This window comes from Zonotrichia leucophrys, chromosome 7, assembly GCF_028769735.1.
Source record: "Zonotrichia leucophrys gambelii isolate GWCS_2022_RI chromosome 7, RI_Zleu_2.0, whole genome shotgun sequence".
NCBI classification, from domain to species: Eukaryota; Metazoa; Chordata; class Aves; order Passeriformes; family Passerellidae; genus Zonotrichia; species Zonotrichia leucophrys.
The window spans coordinates 34043226-34064922 of record NC_088177.1 but is presented as its reverse complement, the minus strand read 5'-3'; the positions used below and the strand labels follow the sequence as shown (position 1 = coordinate 34064922).

At 40.9% G+C, this 21697-nt stretch overlaps 1 protein-coding gene across 1 annotated transcript in view; it reads left to right on the top strand.

Moving 5' to 3' along the window:
- CLASP1 (cytoplasmic linker associated protein 1) overlaps positions 1–21697 on the top strand; it is a 170694-nt gene that overhangs the window by 84747 nt on the left and 64250 nt on the right. Inside the window, exons 14-22 of the mRNA XM_064718115.1 lie at positions 625–695; positions 1670–1729; positions 2448–2525; positions 4316–4483; positions 5249–5298; positions 6465–6635; positions 15452–15559; positions 17036–17062; positions 18473–18640. Coding sequence (XP_064574185.1) covers positions 625–695; positions 1670–1729; positions 2448–2525; positions 4316–4483; positions 5249–5298; positions 6465–6635; positions 15452–15559; positions 17036–17062; positions 18473–18640 — 901 coding nt within the window. The remainder of the gene's footprint in view (positions 1–624; positions 696–1669; positions 1730–2447; positions 2526–4315; positions 4484–5248; positions 5299–6464; positions 6636–15451; positions 15560–17035; positions 17063–18472; positions 18641–21697) is intronic.

The window sequence follows — 21697 nt, the reverse complement described above, 5'->3', positions numbered from 1 at the left end:
AATCTACTTTTCTGATAGTGCTGGGCTTGGCTGTTTCAGATGTTCTGCAGCCTTGTGCAGATGATGTTTGTTGAGCTCTGCCAAAATAGTAGGGAAAATGCTTCTTTTTGCAGGGCAAGATATTTCCATCTCTCTAAGAGCTGAGCAAACATTTTTCTTTGAAAGGGTGTTAGACCAGCCTTGCAGCACAGATTCATCCTCCTAATTATGCTCTAAAATACCTCACAGACAGTCTGTGTATCTCAAAAGTCTTAGTTCACAGTGGTGACTCCTGCCTAGTGATTAATTGGGTAAGCTGTAGGTGGCCTAATGTCTCTAAAATTGTCACCATTGGCAGTTTAGATCCTCCTGCAGTGACTTTAGCTACTTCACTTTAGAGAGTGTCATTATAGAAGAAAATCAAGTATTTGTTAAGGGTATTTTAGCTGATAAATTGTAAAATATTTTTGATATTAAAAGTCTGCCTATATCTGTTAGTCTTCCTTTATCTAGCAGTTCTGTTTTTAAGTATTGAGCAACAATAAGGATCTGAGTACTGAGCTCAGGTGGCTGAAGGAGATGGTCTTTCATTCTGTGGAATTGTTGTGTAAAGATTTCTTCCTGTTCTTGTTTCTTTATTTCCAGCACACGCACATCCCTCGGTTAATACCCATCATAACCAGTAATTGTACCTCCAAGTCTGTTGCAGTTAGAAGGTGAGAATTGAGTTTGCATTTACTGCTTTTTAATAGTAAATAGATGCTTTCTGAAAATGTGAATGTGCTTGTTGTTATTTGTGAAAAGGGTTGAAAACACACTTACTTATTATAACATAAATCTCATTCTTCTCCATGATTTGACTTCAGATTAAAAGTCAGCTATCCTGTGTAAACTGCATCACTGCAGAGAGGAAAAGGCATTTTTCCACAAGGAGAAATGTTTTTTAAACTAATTGTTGTCCTTGCATGTTGTTATAACAACATATTTTGGCATTTTTACCGACACGTTCCTCTTCCCCACTGTTGGCTGTTACAGTGGCTTCTTTTCTTTGAGCCAGTAAATCAGTCTTACAGGAAAACGTCATGTGGAAGGGAAGCTGGACTGAATGGTCTAATGATCCTTTCTGCACTTGGAATCTACGTGCTTCAGTCCACTACCTCACTGGGAGACTCTTGTCTCTTCCTTATGCATTAACTGGCTCTCTTTGAGTTAGACAAAAGGAAGGGCTTTGTAGCTGTATTTGGTGACAAACTTTGAGCACATTTCAGCACACTTGTGCCTTACGGTTCTTGAAGTGAGGAAAGGAGATCAAAGTTGGAAAGGTCTCTCCCCACATGAGGCTAGCTGTGAGGTTTCTGTGTGAAGCCTGTACTAAGAGGTACAGAGTATCAGTGCCAATCTCCTGGGACTTATCCTGTTTAATGAAAAAGGAAGCTTCCAGAATTGTTTTATGGCAGTTCCTCTCTTCAGGCTTCTCTATAGCAAGCTGCCTCCAATTAATACTTCTGACTGTTTATTAATGTTGTTTTAGAGCTGTTGATATTTTTTATTGGGGCCAACACTGAATTTTGATGTCCCAAAATGTTTCCTAAGCAAACCTTGGTGTTGTTCAGAGTCAGCTATGGCAAAGCCAGTGTGCCCCAATTAACTTAAACTCAGCATTTCTTCTCTTTCTTCTCTCTCCTCTCAGGCGCTGCTTTGAATTTTTAGACTTGCTGTTGCAGGAATGGCAAACACACTCCTTAGAAAGGTAAGTTCTGAATGAATAGCAGTGGGTTTGTTCTGTCCTATTTATCTGGAGAGGAGATAATTTCCTGGGTCATTCTGGAGAAAGGATCATTAGGAGAGAAGACCATATTAGGTAGCTGTAGTAGAGATGTTTTTGCCATCCAAAAGAGGCACATATGTACACACATTGTTTGTTCTGTAGTTCTCTCAGAGTTTGGTGGGTATGTCTCCTATGCCAGCCTTGGAAAACCTGGCTGAGCAAATCTCTGAACTCAATAACTTTTGTTTAAGAATTTTTTTTCCTTTTGCACCCTGAAGTGAGATGATGAGGTTAAATCTGCTTCATGTCTTATCAGGACCTTCTGAGACTTCTAAATTACTTTAGACTAGTGACCAGTTGAAGTAATTGTGCAAAGAGAGACTAGGACACAATTCCTTAGCCCTAGACTGCACAAGACTATTCAGGGCTTAGGAGACTGTTCTAGAATCCAGGCAGTTTGGATAGCTAAGTAAAGGTCTATGAAGGATGCTGCTTGCTGTCTCCTAGACAGCAGTGTGGATGAAATAAAACTGACTTGTAAGAATAAATAAATAAAGGGCACAAAAGATCCTTGATGGCAATGAAAGGATGTGGTGAACTGTTTGTTCTCAGAAACGGAGGCAAAATCAAATAAGTAATTTCTTTCTAAGTGTGACACATCTTTCTGAACTGCTGGATAATATTTTCTTTCTTATTTCAGACACATATCAGTATTGGCTGAAACAATAAAGAAGGGAATTCATGATGCAGACTCTGAAGCTAGGATAGAGGCAAGAAAGTAAGTGGAAGCTGTTGTTGGTGTCTCTTCTTCCTCCCCTTCTTTGCCCCTGTTTTGTGAGTCAATGACACTGAATGGTTGAGACAAAAATCCAGTCAAGATACATTCTCTTGACTACCCAGCTGGTGGAAAAAAGAGAGGCTGAGGAGTGGCCATTCTGTACAGTTCCTTGAGGAGGGGAAACAGAGAAGGAGATGCTGATCCTTTCTTCCTGTGATCTGGTGATAGGTGGGAATACTTTAAAACTGTGAGGGAAGTTCTGGCTGGACATCAGGAAACATTCCTCTACCAAGAGAGGGGTCAAACACTGAACAGGGTTCCTACAGAAACCTGTTTCAGGGGCACTTGGACAATGTCCTTGACAACACACTTCAACTTTTGGTCAGTTCTGAATTGGTCAGACAGCTGGACTAGATGTCTCTTATAGGTCCTATCCCACTGAAGTAGCCTATTCTATTGTTATTTGCTACTCCTGAAATCAAAGTCCTTGTGCTAGTACACTGCTAAATGGTATCCTAAATTAAGGTAGTATTTTATGACAGTGAAAAAAAATCTATAGGAAATTTTAATATTTGCAATTGATTTTATTCTTTTGAAGATTTTATGCCTTTCCATTAATATGATCGTACTTACAGTAGTGTGCTGTGTACCAGGGTCCTGCTTTTCTGAACAGAACTACAGGAACGTTTTTCTGCAGAAAGAGGATAGTGTAAAACATAAAAACAATGAATAATAAATTTTATTAATCTAAATGCTGTGTTTTAAGCAGTGGTGTTTCACAGTAGGATGCTTAAATCCTTTTGAGAAGTAGCATGTCCATCACTGAAAATTGCAGTAGTCACTGAGACTTCACAGTGGGTGACTAGTTAAGCTGAATAGACAGCAAGGAGAATGGCATGGGACTTCAGAGAGCATGCTTAATTCTCTCTTCACATGTTTATTCAATAGTAGTGTGGCTGATTGTTTTCTTCTTGTGATGTGAGAGTGCATGTGGCTTCTCTGAGGACTGGCTGTCACACACAAACAATTCTTGATTCATTTGATCTGATGATCTTACTTTTGAACTGCCCATTAGTTGCCCCTTGAAAAGTACTGAGAGTCTTCATCTCCTTTGTGCCTCAAGAGTGAATGGTGTTTAGCCATCAGCCAGGAGGTTTGGACCATAGAGGAATTCTTCCCTCATCTTAAAATGCTCTTTTATTTTCATCATGGCACTGATTTGAAGTGCACGTGAGCATCTCTTTCCTTTTTCTTGTTGGTTTGTTTTTTGGTTTTTTTTCCAAAAAGACAGGCAGCATCCTCAGTTCAGTACAGAGACATGTCTCTGCAGCATTCTTGGGGACCTGTTGGTTAAACTTAAGGAAGGAAGCAGCAGCTGGTGCTTTCCTGAATCAGGCCCATTCATGTGTGTTCTGCCTTTGGCAGGTTTTGAAGTAGCTGCTGCACACCCAGTCCCAAACTAGTGTCAGTCTGGTGGGCCTGCAGTCTCCCATGTGCAATAGACAGCTGGGGGGATGAGGGCTTCTTCCCTAATTCACCTTTGTTGGCTGCTCCTGCTTTTACAACAAATGCACCAAATGGTTCTTTTATTTGGTTTGTCTTTGTGCAGCTGTTTGAGCAACACAATGGTTGAAAAAGCTGTTTGTCTTAAATGTGTCAGGGCAGTAGGAGCTTGGAAATGGGTGGGCATTGGCCCCACTGATGGGTATAGTGAGAAGGGCCCTGGCTTTGTGCCTAAAGCCCCTAAAGCCTGGCAAGGGTGTGTTCACAGTGCTGTGCCTCATTTCCAGGTGCTACTGGGGTTTCCACAGTCACTTCAGCAGAGAGGCAGAGCATTTGTACCACACCTTGGAGTCTTCCTACCAGAAGGCCCTGCAGTCCCACCTGAAGAACTCTGACAGCATCGTGTCCCTGCCACAGTCGGATCGCTCCTCCTCCAGCTCCCAGGAGAGTCTCAAGTAAGGCTTTGTGTCACTGCCTCTCCATTGAACTGAAGGGAGCCATCACATTGCTTTGGCTCATCTGGTCATTATTTGGACTCTACACTTGGTTACTCCACAATAAATTGTTTATTTATTTGGTTGGTTGGTTGGTTGGTTGGCTTTTTACCCAACAGTGTATGAACAACAAAACCCTGTACTGGCTTTAAAACATAATCATTATCTTGACTCCATAAATAATTTTCTAGGAAGTTATTTGTGCTCAGCAGATACTATTAGTTATTCCTTTCAGGTGCTTAAAACAGTGCTTAAATTCAAGTTCTGCCTTTAGCATTAAGCCTAGAGGTGTAAGTCTTTCCAGATAAAAGAAAAAAAAAGAGTAAATTAAACTTGAGTGGTAACTTATGTCACTCCTATGTTGAATGTATGTATTTTATCTACTCTCAGGTATACAATCAACTTAAACGCCAAATGTGTGTGATTTTAGTGTAAGACCTATATGAAAAATATCCATAACTTACTAATGTAACTTTTTAAATCTACAAAAAGTGTTCTTAAAAATATTTTTTTGCACTAATAATGTGAGTACTTATTTATTTCTTAATGCTTTTATAAATAATTTCATGGTGGTGCTGTATTCTTAAACAACAAACTTTGGCAGTTTATTCCTGCATATAAATAATTTCCTATTAGCTTAGTTGTGTACTGACGGAACAGAATTGTACTGCTCTTAGTGACTGAAATATAAGTTTTGTTTTAATAAGTGTTCGTATTAACTTCCAGCCGTCCACTGTCTGCCAAAAGAAGTCCTACTGGAAGTACAACATCAAGAGGTGAGAACAGGAGCTGGAAAATGTACTTAGGTGTTGCTGAGGAAGTGTGACATTGTGATAATCAAAAACCAGCTTTGATCACTGTTTACTGCTCAGTAAAAAACAGCAGCTCAGAATGTAGAAATCTTAATTACTTTTGCAATTTACACCATATTCTGTGCATCAGCTGCTGATAAAATAATGCTTTTAAAATAAGTTAGTAAATCAATAATTTCTTACACCTGAAAGGAAGCCTAAAAAGCCTTGAAAATTGTAGCCAAGGTATGCTTTGTAATAGCTTGAATAAACTGCTGCTGATGCTAAGACATGCAGCTACGTAGTCTAATAATGCCTTCAGTTTTACAATTTTTGTTATTTATTCTCTGTGGTTTCAGCACTTACTGGAGGTGTCTGCACACAAGTCCTACAGTGTTAATTTCCATCTCATTGCTAATCTGTTTTTCTTGTCAGATGGAATATTTAGGTACAGCTTTTCTGTCCTATGTTAATGCATACAATAATCTAAACAATACATTTTAATATAGAATATAATAGACAAAACTTTGTTTGTAAAAGATAAGCTGCCTTTTACACCTGACCAAGGTTGGGTTCTGGCTGGTTTGTCTGTAACTACTGAGACCTTTGATTCAAGGAGATGTTGTTGTGTAACCTACTTGACTGTGCACACAAATGCATGTTTGCTTGCAGCTGAGTAGTCAAGCTTCATGCTTAAGAGGGTGAGCATCAACAAGTGATGGGAACAACGATCCTCATGAGAAGATGAGGTGTTGGGAAGGAAGTTATTAGAACCTGGACTGAAGGACCTGCAGGTCTGTTCTGGCCAGCAACTCTCACGTGCCAGTGATGGGTACTGTGGTTGAACTTTCCCATCTATACTCTGTTAGAAATTTCTTTTTACTGGCCTGACAGCCTTTTTATCTTATCATTTAAGCTTATAGAACTTTATCAAGTTCTTAGAGGTAGTATCCAGGGCAGCATTGATGAAATATCTTTGCAGGCAGCGTGGGGAAGCCCACATTGCCCTGATAAAGCATTCTTAGTTGAGGTATTTCAGTGCCAGCAGGGAGTGTTAAAAATAGTACTTTAAACTGCTTGTCAGGCTCTTTGAAGCACACAGCTCAAAAAATTAATCTTCTTTATTCTGGATCTCCCACTCCCATCTGCAGCATCTACAGTAAGTACAAAATCTGTGTCAACACCAGGATCTCTGCAGCGATCCCGCAGTGACGTCGATGTGAATGCAGCAGCTAGTGCCAAGTCAAAAGTGACGTCTGCTGGAGCATCCACCCCCTTCAGTTCTGCTGCAGCCTTGCCCCCAGGGTCATACGCATCACTAGGTAAATCTACTGTTCTACAATTGCAGTTAGCTTCCTTTAGTGCCTCGCAGTTTTATTGGAATAATAAACTCTGACTAGAAGAACGTGCCTCTGAGGTAGTTACCAGCTCTCCAGGATCAGTGTGTGATCTCTTGCCCTTTGGGATTAAGGAAAAAAAATATACAGCTGAACTGACTTGAAGCAACAGTTTTGAATTGTGTAATAATCTGCGTCTCACAGATTGAGGACAATGCTACTCAATTCCTTTTGACACGTTTCCCTGTCTCTTTTCCTTCTTTTCCTTCCCTCCTTTCCTGAAACTGCTTTTCCATACTTTTATGCTTTGAGTAGTACATCTTAGTTGAGTTTGCTCCCTTTCTGTTTCACAAAGGACAAAGATGGAGAAGCTAAGAGGAGGTCGGCCTTGCCATGGCGTCAGGCAGGATAGAAGTATCTGTTCCTTAAGCTGACTCTTTGGATAATAGCCATGTCACATTATTCCCTCAGAGCATTGTGTATCTCCTTCAGGTGTCTCAGGGTTTCTTAAAACAAACTTTGCATTGGATCTTTCTCTCCTGGAGTTGCCATCGAGGGAGTCACGGAGGAGGAAATGCAAGGCAGAAATTGACATCGTATTTGCTGAGCTTCATCTCAGTTGTGAGCAGAGCTGATCATCTGAGCTCCTTCTTCATTCTGCTGGTTTCACACTAATCTAATCCCAGACTTGCCATCGATCTGCCTTTACAACAGGGAAGAAACTCAGGGGTCTGTGCTCTTGATTTAAGCTGTGTACATTGTCTTCACTGAGAAGGGTTGAGGAGTTTCTTCTTTTAATGTAGGGCATTTGCTCTTTAACCTGTTAAAAAGTAAGTGGTGAATTATATAGGGATGATTTTTATGGATTCAATTTTCAGACAGGTTTCTTTCACATCTGAAATGCTTTACCTTGGCTTAGGTGTGTTGGCTGTATTCAGTTCAGAAGTTGAATTCTTACTCTGATTTAAAGTGTTCTTACTTGGCTCAAGATGCAGATACATTCCAGTGGAAGTGTAATTACAGAACATGAAGTTGATCCCATGATGGTGGGCTTACAGATGCAGCCACTTTTGAGTTGTGCTGCACTCTGGCTTCAGTGGCTACACTGCCTTCGAGCAGTCTTATTTCTTAAGGAAGAATGAAGGGGGAGGAAGTATCTACTTAGAGCTGACTTGGTCCTTGAAGCTTAGAGACTGAATCCAGTGTCAGTCTCGTTCTTTAACCAGGCTCTAGGAGAAAAGTAGCAAATTCACTCTTAAGTGATGCAAGCATGGCTGCTCCTGAAGGATCCTGCTTCCTTTTTACCTAGTAGGGACATGTATCACCTGCACATTCCCATGAGAGAAATGGTGAGGCAAACAATGAAAATGGAGTTGGGCAAAGGTTGGTTGTTGCAGGAGGGAAAGCCTGCAAGTGTTTTCTTCTGATACATCAAGGTTTGATTTGCTGCTTGGTCCAACTTTTTTAATTTCTTTAATTGTATTAATTTTTTTTTTGCACATTTATTTAGCTAATATATAGTGCCCACTTCTGTTGATGTTACTGATTTTTCCCTATTAACCCTGTCCTTACTTTTCTTTAATTTGCCTAAAGATGGTACAACCAGTAAAGCCGAGGGTAAGCAGTCTGTGTGTAACTGAGGTGTGTCCACAGTCGTACTGCCCTCCTGGTCTCTGTTCTCAAAGTGTTACCTGGTTCTCATCCATGTTCACTGGTGACCTGCATGAAGTGTTGCATGGTTGTCCTGCTCATTTTGATGCCATGGGGTATTCTTCACTTTCTCTTTGAGCTCCTCCCTGCTAAAAACCATTAGTCTGCTTTTATGACTCTGGTCACTAAGTTATTATGTGTGTTTCTCTATTTAAAGCTCTGCTTTTGGTTCAAGGTGACCTGTGTATGGACTAAAAAAAACCTCAACCAAAAAAAACCCCCAAAAAACTCCCAAACAACACAAGGCTTGTGATTTCTTTTCTCCTTGATGTGTAAAGGTTTGCTGTGTTTTTCCATCCAAAGCTCAGGTCACAACTGCCAAATGCTTTCGGGAAGAGACTGGGCAGTGAGAGAATTGAATGAGATGATCACATGGCAGAAAAATGAGGACAGTAAACAATGATCTCTAGGGAAGGAATATTTAGTCAACCTCTTTAAACCTGACCTCTCTCTTTTTGTTGTTAACTGTCTGAGTGAGATGGCTTACACCAAAGACAGTTGGAGGAAAGGCTTTTTATACTAGAACACTGAGCCTGCAAGTTTGGGAAGGATCCCAGTCTGTTTTTCTGGCTCGTTGTCAAAACTTGTTCTTTATTTCTTATTTCTTCAGCAAAAACAGACCACTGGGAAATTACTTTTTCTGAGCTAGACAGGAGTTGAAAACAAAAATGTTTTCTACACAGAATGGAGATACCACACTCTGCAGCAAAGCCTTTTTTTTCCCAGTGCAAGTCTCTTTTCAAGGGATCTATTACTGTCTTGTGGGACTGTGCTCATATCTTTGATGGCTGCTTGTATTTGGATGTGGTGGTCTGAGAAGTGCCACTGTGCTGTTGTGACATCTGTGTTATTTTCTTTACTGTTAGTGACACGTTGATTTATTATTTGGAAGAAAAGGTCTGTACCATTTTTGGAAATGGTACTTAGTGTTGAGAGAGGAGCTACATCTCATCTTGAGCAGGAAGTATTTGTGCTTTGTGATCTGTCAGTGATAAGGAATATGAAGTTTACCTGAAACCTGTATTTCTAAATCAGTCATGAGTTAGACGAAAATTCCAAGTTGTTGTAATAACTGATCTCTTTTATTCTTCCTTTTTTTTTTTTAAATTGTTGACTCTTTTCTCTTTTTTTGTCTTAGTTCTCAAACCTATCTATTTTTGGCCTACATTTGAAATGTTGAGGGTTTAATGTTTTATATGAAATACCAGCTTTCAATCCTCTCCTTGGCTGTAATAATGTTTGCAGAGGCCTGTTACAACAGCTGTCCTGTGCAATACCTCTATTTTTAGTTTATTAAATACTTTATTGCCATGATGCAAAAGGGTGGGAGTTTTATTTGGTTACTGTTTTCAATTCAGTTACATTAGGAGCAGATTGGATTTGGTAAAAATCTGTAATAGAAACCAGCAAGTTGCTTGGGGCAGGGAAGATTGAGATGAACTTTCAGAAACAGAGTTTGCTATCCCCTCATTTTTAGATACCAAGTCTTATCCCTTCTTTTTGCCGTAGGATTCTCTCTTCTTTGATGAGGAAGATCAGGGAGAATTAAAACTCAGTACACTGTAATAGCTAGAGTACTTCAAGAATGAGTTTAATCACTGTTTGAAACTCTTCATCTTTTCCCTTTGAGGTAGTTGAGGCAAAAACCCCTTTATTCAGGATTGAGTGTGTCCTTCACTCAATAATGAAACTGAGTAAGGTCTTCTGCCAACTCTGTGATCTTGCAAATTGAGTCAGGAACTGCAGGGAAGATAGAACTTGGTATTCTTGACATAAATGTAAAAATTAAGAGGGTGGGGTTAGAAAAAAACATCCTCTTGCTCTGGAACCAGAAGGAAACAGAACATAAAGCAGAAATGTCATCTACAGTTGTGCTCCTGTGGTTTGTTTTGGTTTTTTTGCAGGTCACCAGTAAGTAATTTAAGAGAAAATTCCTGTGTTATTTTGTGTGGTTCAGCTTGACATTAAATCTGCAGCCTGGTTCCCATCATGGCTTTCTGTAGCTACATTGTAAAATCCCGCTCATTCCCCTCAGCTGGGTGCCAGCATTGTGTAGACTTGGCCGTTCCCTTCTGCTTTGCCCTTGGTTCTCCTCATGGTTTGGTTTGGAGTCAGGCAGCTCAAACAAAGGAGCAAGATAGAGTAGGTGATGCCAGTGCAAGAATGCCAGCTAAGAGCTGAGTATCAGTCCTTTGGTTTGAAGTTGTGACACCCCAACAATAGGCAAATGCTGTAGGAATGCACCTCCTTATGGAAAGGTAGGTGAGTCTGTATTCCAGTGAGGCTTGTGCAGGTCTTCATGCAGTGCACAGATGTGCCTTAATTGCCCAGACTCTTCATGTATGGGGATCTTCTGAACTGCATTAAGGGCTTTACACACAGAAAGAGATAAACCTTTACAGTCTTGATCTTCACAGCTAGTGCTAGGGAGGTGGCCCTTGTGCCTTGTTATACCTGATAAAAGGAAAACAATTAGAAAAGCTTCTGCTTATTTTATCATGAAACAGCTTTTCAAGTAGTATTTTAAAAGGCTGCATAATGCTTTCATTAATTAGAGTGGTTCAGAGTATTTGTGTTACCTTTTTTTCAAAGCAAGCATGAAGTCAAGCCCTTCAGACAAAGCCTTTCTCCAAAAGGGAAAGCATAAATGCTGGTTTGACCTGTGATTGATTGGCAAGCTCACAACAAAATCAGCAGTTTGCAGTCAGTGGCACAATTTTTAATAGTTTTTAGTATTCACCAGAAAGGCAATAAAATGGGGTTTGTTACAGTTTTCAGATAACTTAGGCTCAGGTGGACACCTTGAGTGCATTATCAAAGGCTTTAGGAGTAACACAAGTTGAAAGAAATCATCGTTCCTGTTTTCTTCTCTGCCTTAAAGCTCTCCCTTGTCCTTAAGACTGAGGCTTGATTCAAAGTCATGACTGACTGTGGTACCTTACACAAAATTGCTCAGGTAGCAGGTTTTTTGCTTTTCTTGCTCCATCCCATTGTAACTGCTGAGTTGATTTGGCTGTGTTTGGGTAGGGTGAAGTGTTCACTGAGCCCTCTGCTTTGGAGGGAGATCTCATGTAAAACCCTGAGGCAGCACAGCCTGATGGTTTCCAATAAGGATCAAGTGCCTCTCAGGGAAAATCATTGTGCAGAGTCAGGTCTTTCTAACATTGGAGAAGTGCTAAATATGCATAGAAACCATTCTGATGGAGGTTGTAAAAAGTTCTTTAAATATTATCTATGTTTTTAATTGATCTCTGTGTGTCTTCCATGTCCATGTGTTATTTAGGAGTGACACAGCTAGGGCTAGAGGCTCTTTCAGGAATGTTTTTCTCCAAGTGGGGCAAAACCCCCAGTGCTGGGTAACATAAATGCATTAATGTGGTCCCTGGAGAGACCATCATTGCCCCAGTGTGTCCATGTATGACTTGTATGGTTGTAGGTGTCCCTATACACTGCATGGAATTAATTAAAGTGAGTTGTGAGGCTGTTGCATACCATTTCTAGACTATTTGAAAACCATTTTCTTCAGTGTCATATGCAGACTGAGTGTCACAAAGCCTTTGGCTGTTCTGTGCACTGGGGGTGGGGATGCTGCAGTATCCACCCAGAGGATTCAACCTGCCAGGTGAAGCCTCTTGTAAAGCACAAATGTTATCGCAGAATCTTCCTTAATTTGTTCCTCTTCTGAAAAAAAACAAGACAAAACAACCTTTCTAGGTTTAGCCATTTGTTAGACATTTCAGGGTTGATTCTGAACCATTGTTCAGAATCAACGACAGTAACTTTAAAAAATAATATTGTTGTTTAGAAAAAACGACAATAACTTTAAAAAATAAAACCAAAACCTCCTAAAAATCCAGAAATGGTTTCTTAACACAACATATTTATATGGAATCTTTCAAAATCTTTTCTCTACCAACAACAGTGTGTCACATGTCAAATTTAGATCAAGGGCTTTTTTATGGAAATAGTTTCATGGTTTTTTGAAACCATGTTGGGGCAGTCTTTATCTGTTCCTTTGCTGTGCTGTTGTTGTTAGAATGCAGAAATACTTTTAAAAGCAGCAGAAAAATAATGGTTGTGAAATATGGATTGCTACATCTGTAGTTTGAACTAGATATGGAGACAAACCCACTTGAAAGCAAAGAAGTTTTGGGAGGGGAGGTGTTTGCTTGAATTTAAGAACAAGAAACATTCTAAATAGCTTACTTGATATTATATTTCCAGTTCTGCTTGAAATGAGTTTTTCTGTCTGGGTTAGAATGATAGAGATAAAGCCACACACATGGTCCTATGTGCAAATAACTCTTGGATGTGAGTGCAGATTCTTGTTTGCAAATGAAATTCCTGGGGGAATGTGGAAGCCACATTTGTGTTGTATGGATTAACTACTATATATGCATGTTGTATTTGGCATAATATATATTAAAAATCCATTTGCACAATGCAAGTCCAATGCAGTGTTAGTTCAAATGCTTGTCAGCATTTTTTAAAGGGTGGGAAAATCTGTATCAGTGTTTGAACTCTCTTCTTACTGTGGAAGAACAACTCCTCTCACAGGGTTCTCTCTGACACCCAATAGGCCTAAATCAGTGTGCAAATGTACCAGTCCTAAAGGAAGCAGAATTTTGTTTCTGGACATTTGTTCATTCATTTACAAACTGCTGAAATTGGTAATTGGTAGGAATCTGTCCACCAGCCCTCAGGGGTTTCAAAATAGGGCTGAATTTTCTTCTTCCAGTCCTGTTGATAATCACATGTTAATTAAGTTTGTGTTAGTTCTGTTTAATTTTTTAAGCCCCTAGAAATGGTTTCAGAGGCTAGTCTCAGTTTCGCTTTATATATTGTTTTAGACTTTGTTTTTCTTAAGTTGTAAAAGTCACACATCTTATCCCAGTTTTCCCCTTCTTAGTCACCTGCTGATGAAGATACAAGAAAGGGGGAAAAAACACCCCAAATTTTGTAGATGCAGAAAAATCCAGAAAATTTTGAGGGTCTTAAGTGGCCTGTGTGTAAAAGGAGACATCAGTCCCTTCTCACCCATTCTTGGCCCATGCACGTCACTAAATGTGTCTTCCAGTACTGCCTGTTACTGTGTGTAGTGTTGAATTTCAACTTGATTTCCCCCTAAGACTTCCTGCAATGCCAAGGCCTCCCAATGGCCTTCTGGAAGGATGTAAATTAATTCCATTGCTGGTTCCAAAGATGGTCAGGTTTAAATTCTTGTCTTACTATGATGCCTTCCTGACAGAAGTGAAGGGAAGCCTTGAGGTTTCTGAGAAGAGCATGATGTCTGCCTGCCACCTTCCCCGTGCCTGCCTGCCTTGGAGCCTGTGTCAGGCTTTGGGTCCACCTCATTAACAATTGACAGGGTGGCTCTGCTCACCTTTGTGGAGCTGTGCCAAGCTTGCACGGGGTGGGATCTGGCTGGCAGAGAGCTCTAGAGCTTGCCTCTGGCAGTGCATCAGGCTGACCCTTTGTAAGGGGCAAGAATGCCCTAGAGCAGAGGAACCTGCAGCCTTGCTTGTGGTGAAGAAGACATCAGCAGCCAGTTGTAGGGCTGTTGGACCCACAGGGGTGTGCTCAGAGCTTGTTCAGTTGAGACAGTGGTAAAAAAGTTTTGTTTGTGTTTTCCCAGTTTTCTGCTGATGATGCCTTCCTTGTCTATAAACACTTGTTTGAATGTACTTCCCTGTACTTTGCCTACTCAGCTCTTTTAAAGCTAGGTGCTGGTGGAGAGGTTTGAAGTAGAGCTGTCTTGTAGGCTTTTTCCCTTGCAAACAAATTTGCCCTTTCTTCTCAAAGTTAGGCATCTCCTTGTCACTTTGGGTCTAGCAGAAGCTTTCAGACCATGTTATGAATATTTTGAGAGCTCAGAGAAGGAACATAGCTCCCAACCGCTCTGTCTGGGCTGCTTGCCATTGTCTTGTCCTGCATGTGTGCCTTATGTGAAGTGGGTTTTTTTGGGTGGGAAGTGTGTGTGTTTCCCTGTTCATATATCTCTGTATGCTTATGGTGGAGACAGAGGGCAGGAGATGAGTATCTATAACCAGTGGGTGCAGTTGTCTAGACTTCTCTTACCTGCTGTGGGTTTTTTCCTTTCATTATTGTGCCCGAGACTAGAAGTCATCCTCTGAATGCAGGATAGCACTGGCATGAGTCCTGAGAAAAGAACTTGAGTCTTGGCTAAGAACTGACGTGTGGAAAAGTATTGATGGAGGCTTTCTTTGTGTTACTCTTAATTATCATTTCTTTCCCATTAACTAGAGACAGATAATTGAAGCATAGAACTGGAAAGAGTATTCTGTAGGAAACAACCCTACGCCAGGAAGGGGATGAACTGATGACCCTGTAAGCTTTCCTAGCTCAAATTTCAGTGGCTTTTCCATGAGGAAAGGACAGAACAAGGACTGAGAACACTTTGAGACTTTATATCCATTCTCTGCTTAAATAAAGAGAAGGCACACAGAATCTATTTTCCTCAACACTGATTATGTTAAATAGGGCTCTCCATTACAAGTTGCACTGATCTTGGATAAATATGAGGGACCTGTAAACAGCAGGGAAAATTCAATGAGCCTGAAATAAAAGTGTGGTCAGGCTGTGTTGACAGACTGTCACAGGAGTGCCTGCCAGCCTGTGCAGGTGGAGCAGGATATAAAGCACCAGACAGCTAGTTGGAAATCCTAGTGATGGAATTTGGGAGGGCATCTGTCACACCTGTCTCTGAAAGGGTGATCACCTTGTCAGAAAGTAATAATTTGATACAGGAATTTGTATTTAGGAGGCTTGAATTTTTTTGTTGTAGATCCTTTGTTAAGAAGCTACTATAGAACAGGAGCAAAGGCTATGGAGAGGTAATATTTTTTAATTAAACTGGCTGATAGCATTACAGAAAGCAAAGAAGGCTTTGGACTATGGGCTGTGGCTGTTTCCACTCCCTCCCCTGCATCTCAGCCAGCCTAATAAAAGGTGTTGCCTCTCCCAGTAAATTTCTTTTGTACCCTGGCTAATTGTGTGCATAGCGTGTTAGACGCTGCTGCTGCCTTTGTGAGAGCCTTGCTAACAGTGTGCTTGTGTTTGCATCCCTGCAGGCCGGATCCGCACCAGGAGGCAGAGCTCTGGCAGCGCCACCAGCGTCACCTCCACGCCTGCCGACACCCGGGGCCGCAGCCGCGCCAAAGTGGTGTCCCAGTCCCAGCGTAAGGAGCCTTTATTCTCGGGGCAGCAGGGCAGAGTTACTCACGTGTTTCTCTTGAATTGCAGTAGCACCATCAGAGAATTGGGCTCCCTTTGGACAAATCGAATCCCACCTAGCCAGTGTGTGCTCCTGCTGCCAAACAGGGCCCCAAGTCCCAGTGCTTAATTGTGGCCTTTTTACCAGTTGTGCAGCAGAATTGCGTGTCGCTGTGATGTGTAGCTCTAAATAGCTGGCACTGTGTCTTGCTGAGACACCTTCTGTGCCTGTAGCTGACTGCTTACCCTGCCAAGCCTCTCCTGCTTATGTGACTCTATTTTTGTATGTGTGAACACGTGAGCTGTCTAAAATTAATGGGGTTTGGCATCAGTTGAAAATAGGACATTACCTATTTTGTGTAGATATGGGAAAAAGGGTTCTGCTTTGATTCACATGACACATCTGCGCTCTCTGGCTTCCTGGCAAGGCAAGGTTTTCTCCTAGGAGCCACACATATGGTGCTGCTGCATATTTGTCATGTGTATCTGAGGAGAATTTTGTCACTCAGACTTTAAAAATGAACTGGAGGGAATGAGAAACTCCCTGTTATGAGGACCTTCAGCCTTGTCAATAGGAGATTGGGTTTGTGAAGGACCTGTCTGTTCTGAGGACTTGTCTTGCTTTGTACCCCTATTTGAAAGCCCTTCTCTGTTCATTCTTTCATTGCTTTGCTCTGTCATGCTGGAGGGTTGAAAAAGCTGTTTATAGCCTTGTGTTAGACTGGGTGATCTGTAGAAAGACTTAGTATATTGAGCATGGGGCCAAATGGAAATCTTTACATTGAGGTCATAAGGATATATTTGGGCTTTGGGATGCTAATGTAAATTGATTTCTTCAGTATTGTACTTAGAACTTATCCAAAGCCAGAAGTCACTTTTTTCTTAGTTTGGAGAAAAATGGTCAGACCAAATGAGACAAGTCTCAGAAGTATTTAAATAATAGTTATTCTTTAAAGGTTTCAAAGATTATGGACCTAATGTTTCTATAGAATGCCTTATGAAAATTTCAGGTGGTCATGTCTGGACCTGCTGTCTTGGTCTAGTGTTTGCTGAGTTTCTCAACCAGATGTGATCTTTATCCTTAAAAAAATGTTGCATGGAATTATTTACAAATTTAAATATGTTGAGTTGGTCACATAACCAGATTCTCCATGCCCACACAGTGGATAACCATGTTGTAATTTCACAGACTGGGCTGGGGTGCAGTTTAGAGCAGAGCTTGGGTCTTGGTTGACATTTTGCTGAGAAGTTGGTCAACCTTGGGAAGTTTAGTTGCATCTGCACATTAACTCACTGCATTCTGCAGAGGCTTTAGGAGTGACATGTTTGTAAATAAATCTGTGTGTATTGTGTATAGCACAAACCGCATGCTGAACGCTGTATTGTCTTGCTGTCTTTTAATCCACTTTTTGCCTGTCCCTTGGTCTGCCCTCATAATCAAGGATCCAGATCAGCTAATCCTGCTGGTGGTAAGAAACATTTTCCCTTTCTTGCTTTTTCACCTTATTTCCTTCACATTTTTTAACTGCTAAGCTTTTAGCTTTCCTCATTCTCTCCTAACTGTAAGACTTAAAAGCATTTTGTTAAAGTCACAAATCAAAATGTGTATGGCAGGGGACTTTGCTTTCTCCCACTAATCAAACATGGTAAGCATATGTTCTGATGTCAGAGCTCACTGCTGCAGCTCAAACTCCAGGGGCTGAATTCTTCTCTCAGTTACTTCAGTGCATCCCTGCTCACACCAGTGAGGTGATTCTTAGGTCATGGTGCTGTGTGGAAGACTGGCATCTGTCACTTTGGGGTGGGGAGAATGGAGCTGGCATTTCATACAGTATTGGAGTGTATTTGATTGGTTCAGAATGGCTCTGGCCAAGAAATTGGAGGGGGCAAGTAACTTCATATATGTGCTATGGGATTGTTCATGATGCTAATAGAGTTCCCTATCTTCTTACATTAAGACAGAAGAAAAGTTTTGTCATACTCTAGTTGTAACAGTATTTGGAAATGAAATTTTTCTGAGATGTAAGATGCATTTCAGCAAGAAATCAGTGTGAATATTAGTTCAAAATGTGAGCTTGCCTGAGTATGCTCTTGCAACCCTTTCAAATACACTTTTCCAGGCTGTTTCAGCAAATAAATTTAATGTCAGAAATAGTAATGACAACAGCAGATTTTCAGGGACTCAAATACTCATTTCTTAGAAGAAATGTAAAGTTGCTGTGGACTATTCAAACAGGCCAACTATTCAAGTTGCTAAAAATTTTTATTATCTGAAAAATAAATAACTTGGGTTTAACCAGCCAGACCTAAGTAAGCCAGCATCTCTATGAGTGTGATGCTCATGGGATTTATCCATTATTGTGCTGATCTGTTCAGATGTGGTGGGTTTTTTATTTTCCTTCACTGAATTATTGCAGGGAAGCAATGCCACCACTGCAGTGTAGCACGAAGGTGCCTGAGCCGATTTGCAGCAGGTGACCTGTGCCAGAAGCCAGGGCACTGCAGCACAGCTCTGCACACAGCCTGGTTGGGGTTGCTTTATGAGGAGGTGAGGCAGCCTGTAAATCCTTTGCTGCTGCAGCAGGGCTGCCCCAGCACCTCCACAAGCTCTCCTAAAGCCAGCTAGGGTGGTTATACACTGCAGTGTCTGCTTTGGGCTTGATCTTCATGGGCAGCAGAGGGTTGCTGACGTCAGTGTTCATTGTCCATGGGCTTTTCTCAGTCTTCTTGAAAGCTTATAGGGAGCACTCCCATTAGTTTTCTGAGGGATTTGGATTAGATTCTTACATAGAGGTGATTGTGTTCCAGTTTTGCTGTGAGTGTGTTTAAAATCTTGGGGGATTTTAATTGTCTGTTCCTCGTTTCTGGTTCTCTCCTAGCTGGTAGCCGGTCTAGCTCTCCGGGTAAGCTCTTAGGAAGCTCCTATGGTGGCCTGAGCAGTGGAGCATCCCGAGTCCAGGCAGTGCCATCATCCTCAGAGAAGCGCAGCAAGATCCCGCGGAGCCAGGGCTGCAGTCGGGAGACGAGTCCCAACAGAATAGGCCTAGGTAAGAGCAGTCACTGCAGGGACCTGCTGGCCATGTGCCTGAAGGAGGGGCTTGCCTCTTGGCTGGGGAACTCTTCATGTTGCTGTTATTCTTCTGGGTTTTTCAGCTGACAAGTTAATGTGATTGTGGTTTGCAGGAGAGTAATTTCAATTTTCCAGGTTGAGCTTATGGTTTCAAAGTAAGCCTAAAGATGTCATGATGTGTTTTCTGTTTGAAATTCAACATGAGCAATATTATTAGATCAGGAAGCAAGAACAATTGTGAATAACCATCAGAACAATGAGACCTCATTTAAGCTTATTCCTAAAATGAGTTGAGCAATCTTTACAGTCACATGGAATCAAGGGCAAAAAGTACCTTCTTGGATTATTTTAGAAATTTTGCATTTGAAATGGTTTGCTTCTCTCATCCTTAATATCCTGGCCACGTTCTTAGAACACGTTTTAGACTTATGTAGTAATTGTTCTGCTTTTGATACTTTCGTCTCAGTGACTGTTATGTAAATATTCTTTAATAGTTTCTTTTTTTCAAATTTATCAGCAGACTTTTTTTTTAAGTCAGGTAAGTAAATATCATATATATAAAACTTTATATCTGAGTTGAAGTGAAAAGGTATTCAGTGTGCTATCTGAACATTTTCATTTTTAATATAAATTATTTTATAAGTTTGAAGCTAATGTAGAAGAACATTTTAAATGATACTGATTCTAAATTATTTTTATCTCCAGAGACTTTACCAGTAGATTGAAATTTATTGAAATTGTAGCCTTACTGTTGGCAGTTAAATTTGTAACTATTGCCTTAGCAATAGTTTTATATTTTGCATTTGAGCTGCATCTTTATGCAGAGAAGGTCGTTAATAAAGAACTATTTTATTCATTCTTTCCAGTATACTGAAATGAGTTTAAAGCACCTGAGTGTATATGCCATTATGATTCATAAAAAATACTGTGTATTCATTGTGACTGCTTTTCCAAATTCAGTGTTCTTCTGATGTCTGATCTATTTTATGGGCTCTGTATTAGTACATTATGCTTTTCTGTTTGTTGCTTTGAAAATGTAAAGTGCCTCCCAAACACTAGAGGTAATTGTTTTGCTGTCACTGTGTAGAAGAGCATTGTTTTTTAGGAGAAAGCAAAGAATGGTGGATGGTACCATCACACATGCTTAAGCTGATCATCATACTGTGTGGTCTGATTTGAAACATTCTTGAGCACATGAAGGGAAATTGCCTCGTGTAGAATCCTCACTCTTGGGTTGCCTGCTTTCAGGTATATTACAGGAGCCTTTAATTCTTTTGAAAGAGTAGTTTGTATCATTTCTCTGATGTGCTCCCTGGGAACATAATTAGTGCTTGTTCTTTGAGAGTGGGAGAGAGATCTGACATGTATCAGTGTGTGGCTTTCACCTATCACCCCCATGTTGGTGGACACATCCTGGGTTGAGCTGTTATGGGAACAGGAGTGTCTGACACTTTACTATTCAGATGCAGAAATTCTTTCTATTTATTGGATTTTTAAACTTGTAATACTGACCCAGATGGAAATAACTTTTGAGCTGTCAGCTATATACCATTATTCCATTGTACTTATGACTTTATGACATAGTAGCTAACAGTATTTTATGCTTTTTTTTATTGTGTTGCTTCAGTCTCTATATTTTCTTGATATTTTATTTTGTTTGTTCATTTCATTAAATAAACTCCCACTCACCTTGATTCCAAATACGGAAACCAACCCCCGGGGTTTTTCGGGCTCTCCTGGGGCAGTAGCAATAATAGAGCCCTCTGCATGTGGATGCTGTTAGCATCAGTACCTTGCTGCTAGCTTTGATTTCCATGATGACTACAGGTAGCCATGAAGTAGATTCCTTCTGTGTGCTGGTAATCTTGAAGAAGATTTTGTTTCCCCAGAGGCAGTGCAACAAGGAACATTCAGTGTTCTGAGGTCCTGTGTGGTCACCTGTATGTCTCTGCTTGTGACACTTCAGTTTTAAACCTGCCTCTGCTGTCTGCTCAGTGAGTTTTATAAGGGAAGGAGGAGTGCAGTCCATTTAATCTTGAGCATTTCTTTGGGCTCCATGAAGGAGATCATGTGCTCAAACAGATGATGTCCATTTCCCATGGATTGAAAATTACCAGCCTGAAATTAATTGTGCTGGATGCTCTGCAGATCATGTGGTGCAGCTGGATCTGAAAGAAGTGAGAGATCCAAGACAGCCATTCTCCAAAAAGTGGAGCAGGCACAGCTGCCCATCAGCTTCATGCAGCAGCACTATTTCTGTTGGGGTTATGCTATGTACATTCATTGGAAACCTGCAGGCAGTTCTTGACTTGCCTTGCCTGGGTGTTCCCCACTGCAGAGCTTTCCTTTGGCTGTTTGGCAGAATTTCAGGCTCTTTAAAAGGCTGCTATTGATGTAAGAAAGCGTCTGCTGATTTTTAGTCTCCACTTAAGAATCATTAAAATTCACACCCTAATGAAATACCAGTTTCTTCTGGTAGATTGGTAAACAGGGGCACTTTCATGTTCTGCTGGGGATATTTGCATCTGCTGGGTTCCACTGGCATAAGACTGCTGGATAGTGTGTTTTAATAATGGTGGGAGCCATGTCTAAGTGCTCTGACTTTCCAGGTGAAATTGGTAACAGTACACATTACAAAGTTGGAATATTATTGGAAACAACTCATCCTTGTCTTGTCCTAGACTTTCTCACAGCAGAGCTGGCTGTGGACACACTGTGTGCTTTCATGCTGCCTACTCCTCTTAATCCATTTTGCTACTCATTCACTTGATTTCTGTCCAGCTTTTGGGGATTGAGAATTCTCCAATTGAGACTTGGTCAGTCTTCTTTGCTTTTGCTCCCTGCACTGCAGAGACAGGCTGTGACAGTGTGAGAGACTTAGCTAAGTGACAACACTGCTGGCCTTTACTGCTGGCAGTGTCTGAAGGAAATAGTCTGAGTAGCTAATACAAAATCTTCTTTACACAACATGGTGATGAAAATGTGGGGCAGGTGCCTGGGAGTCCACAGCAGACTCATCCTTCAGTTTTTTCAA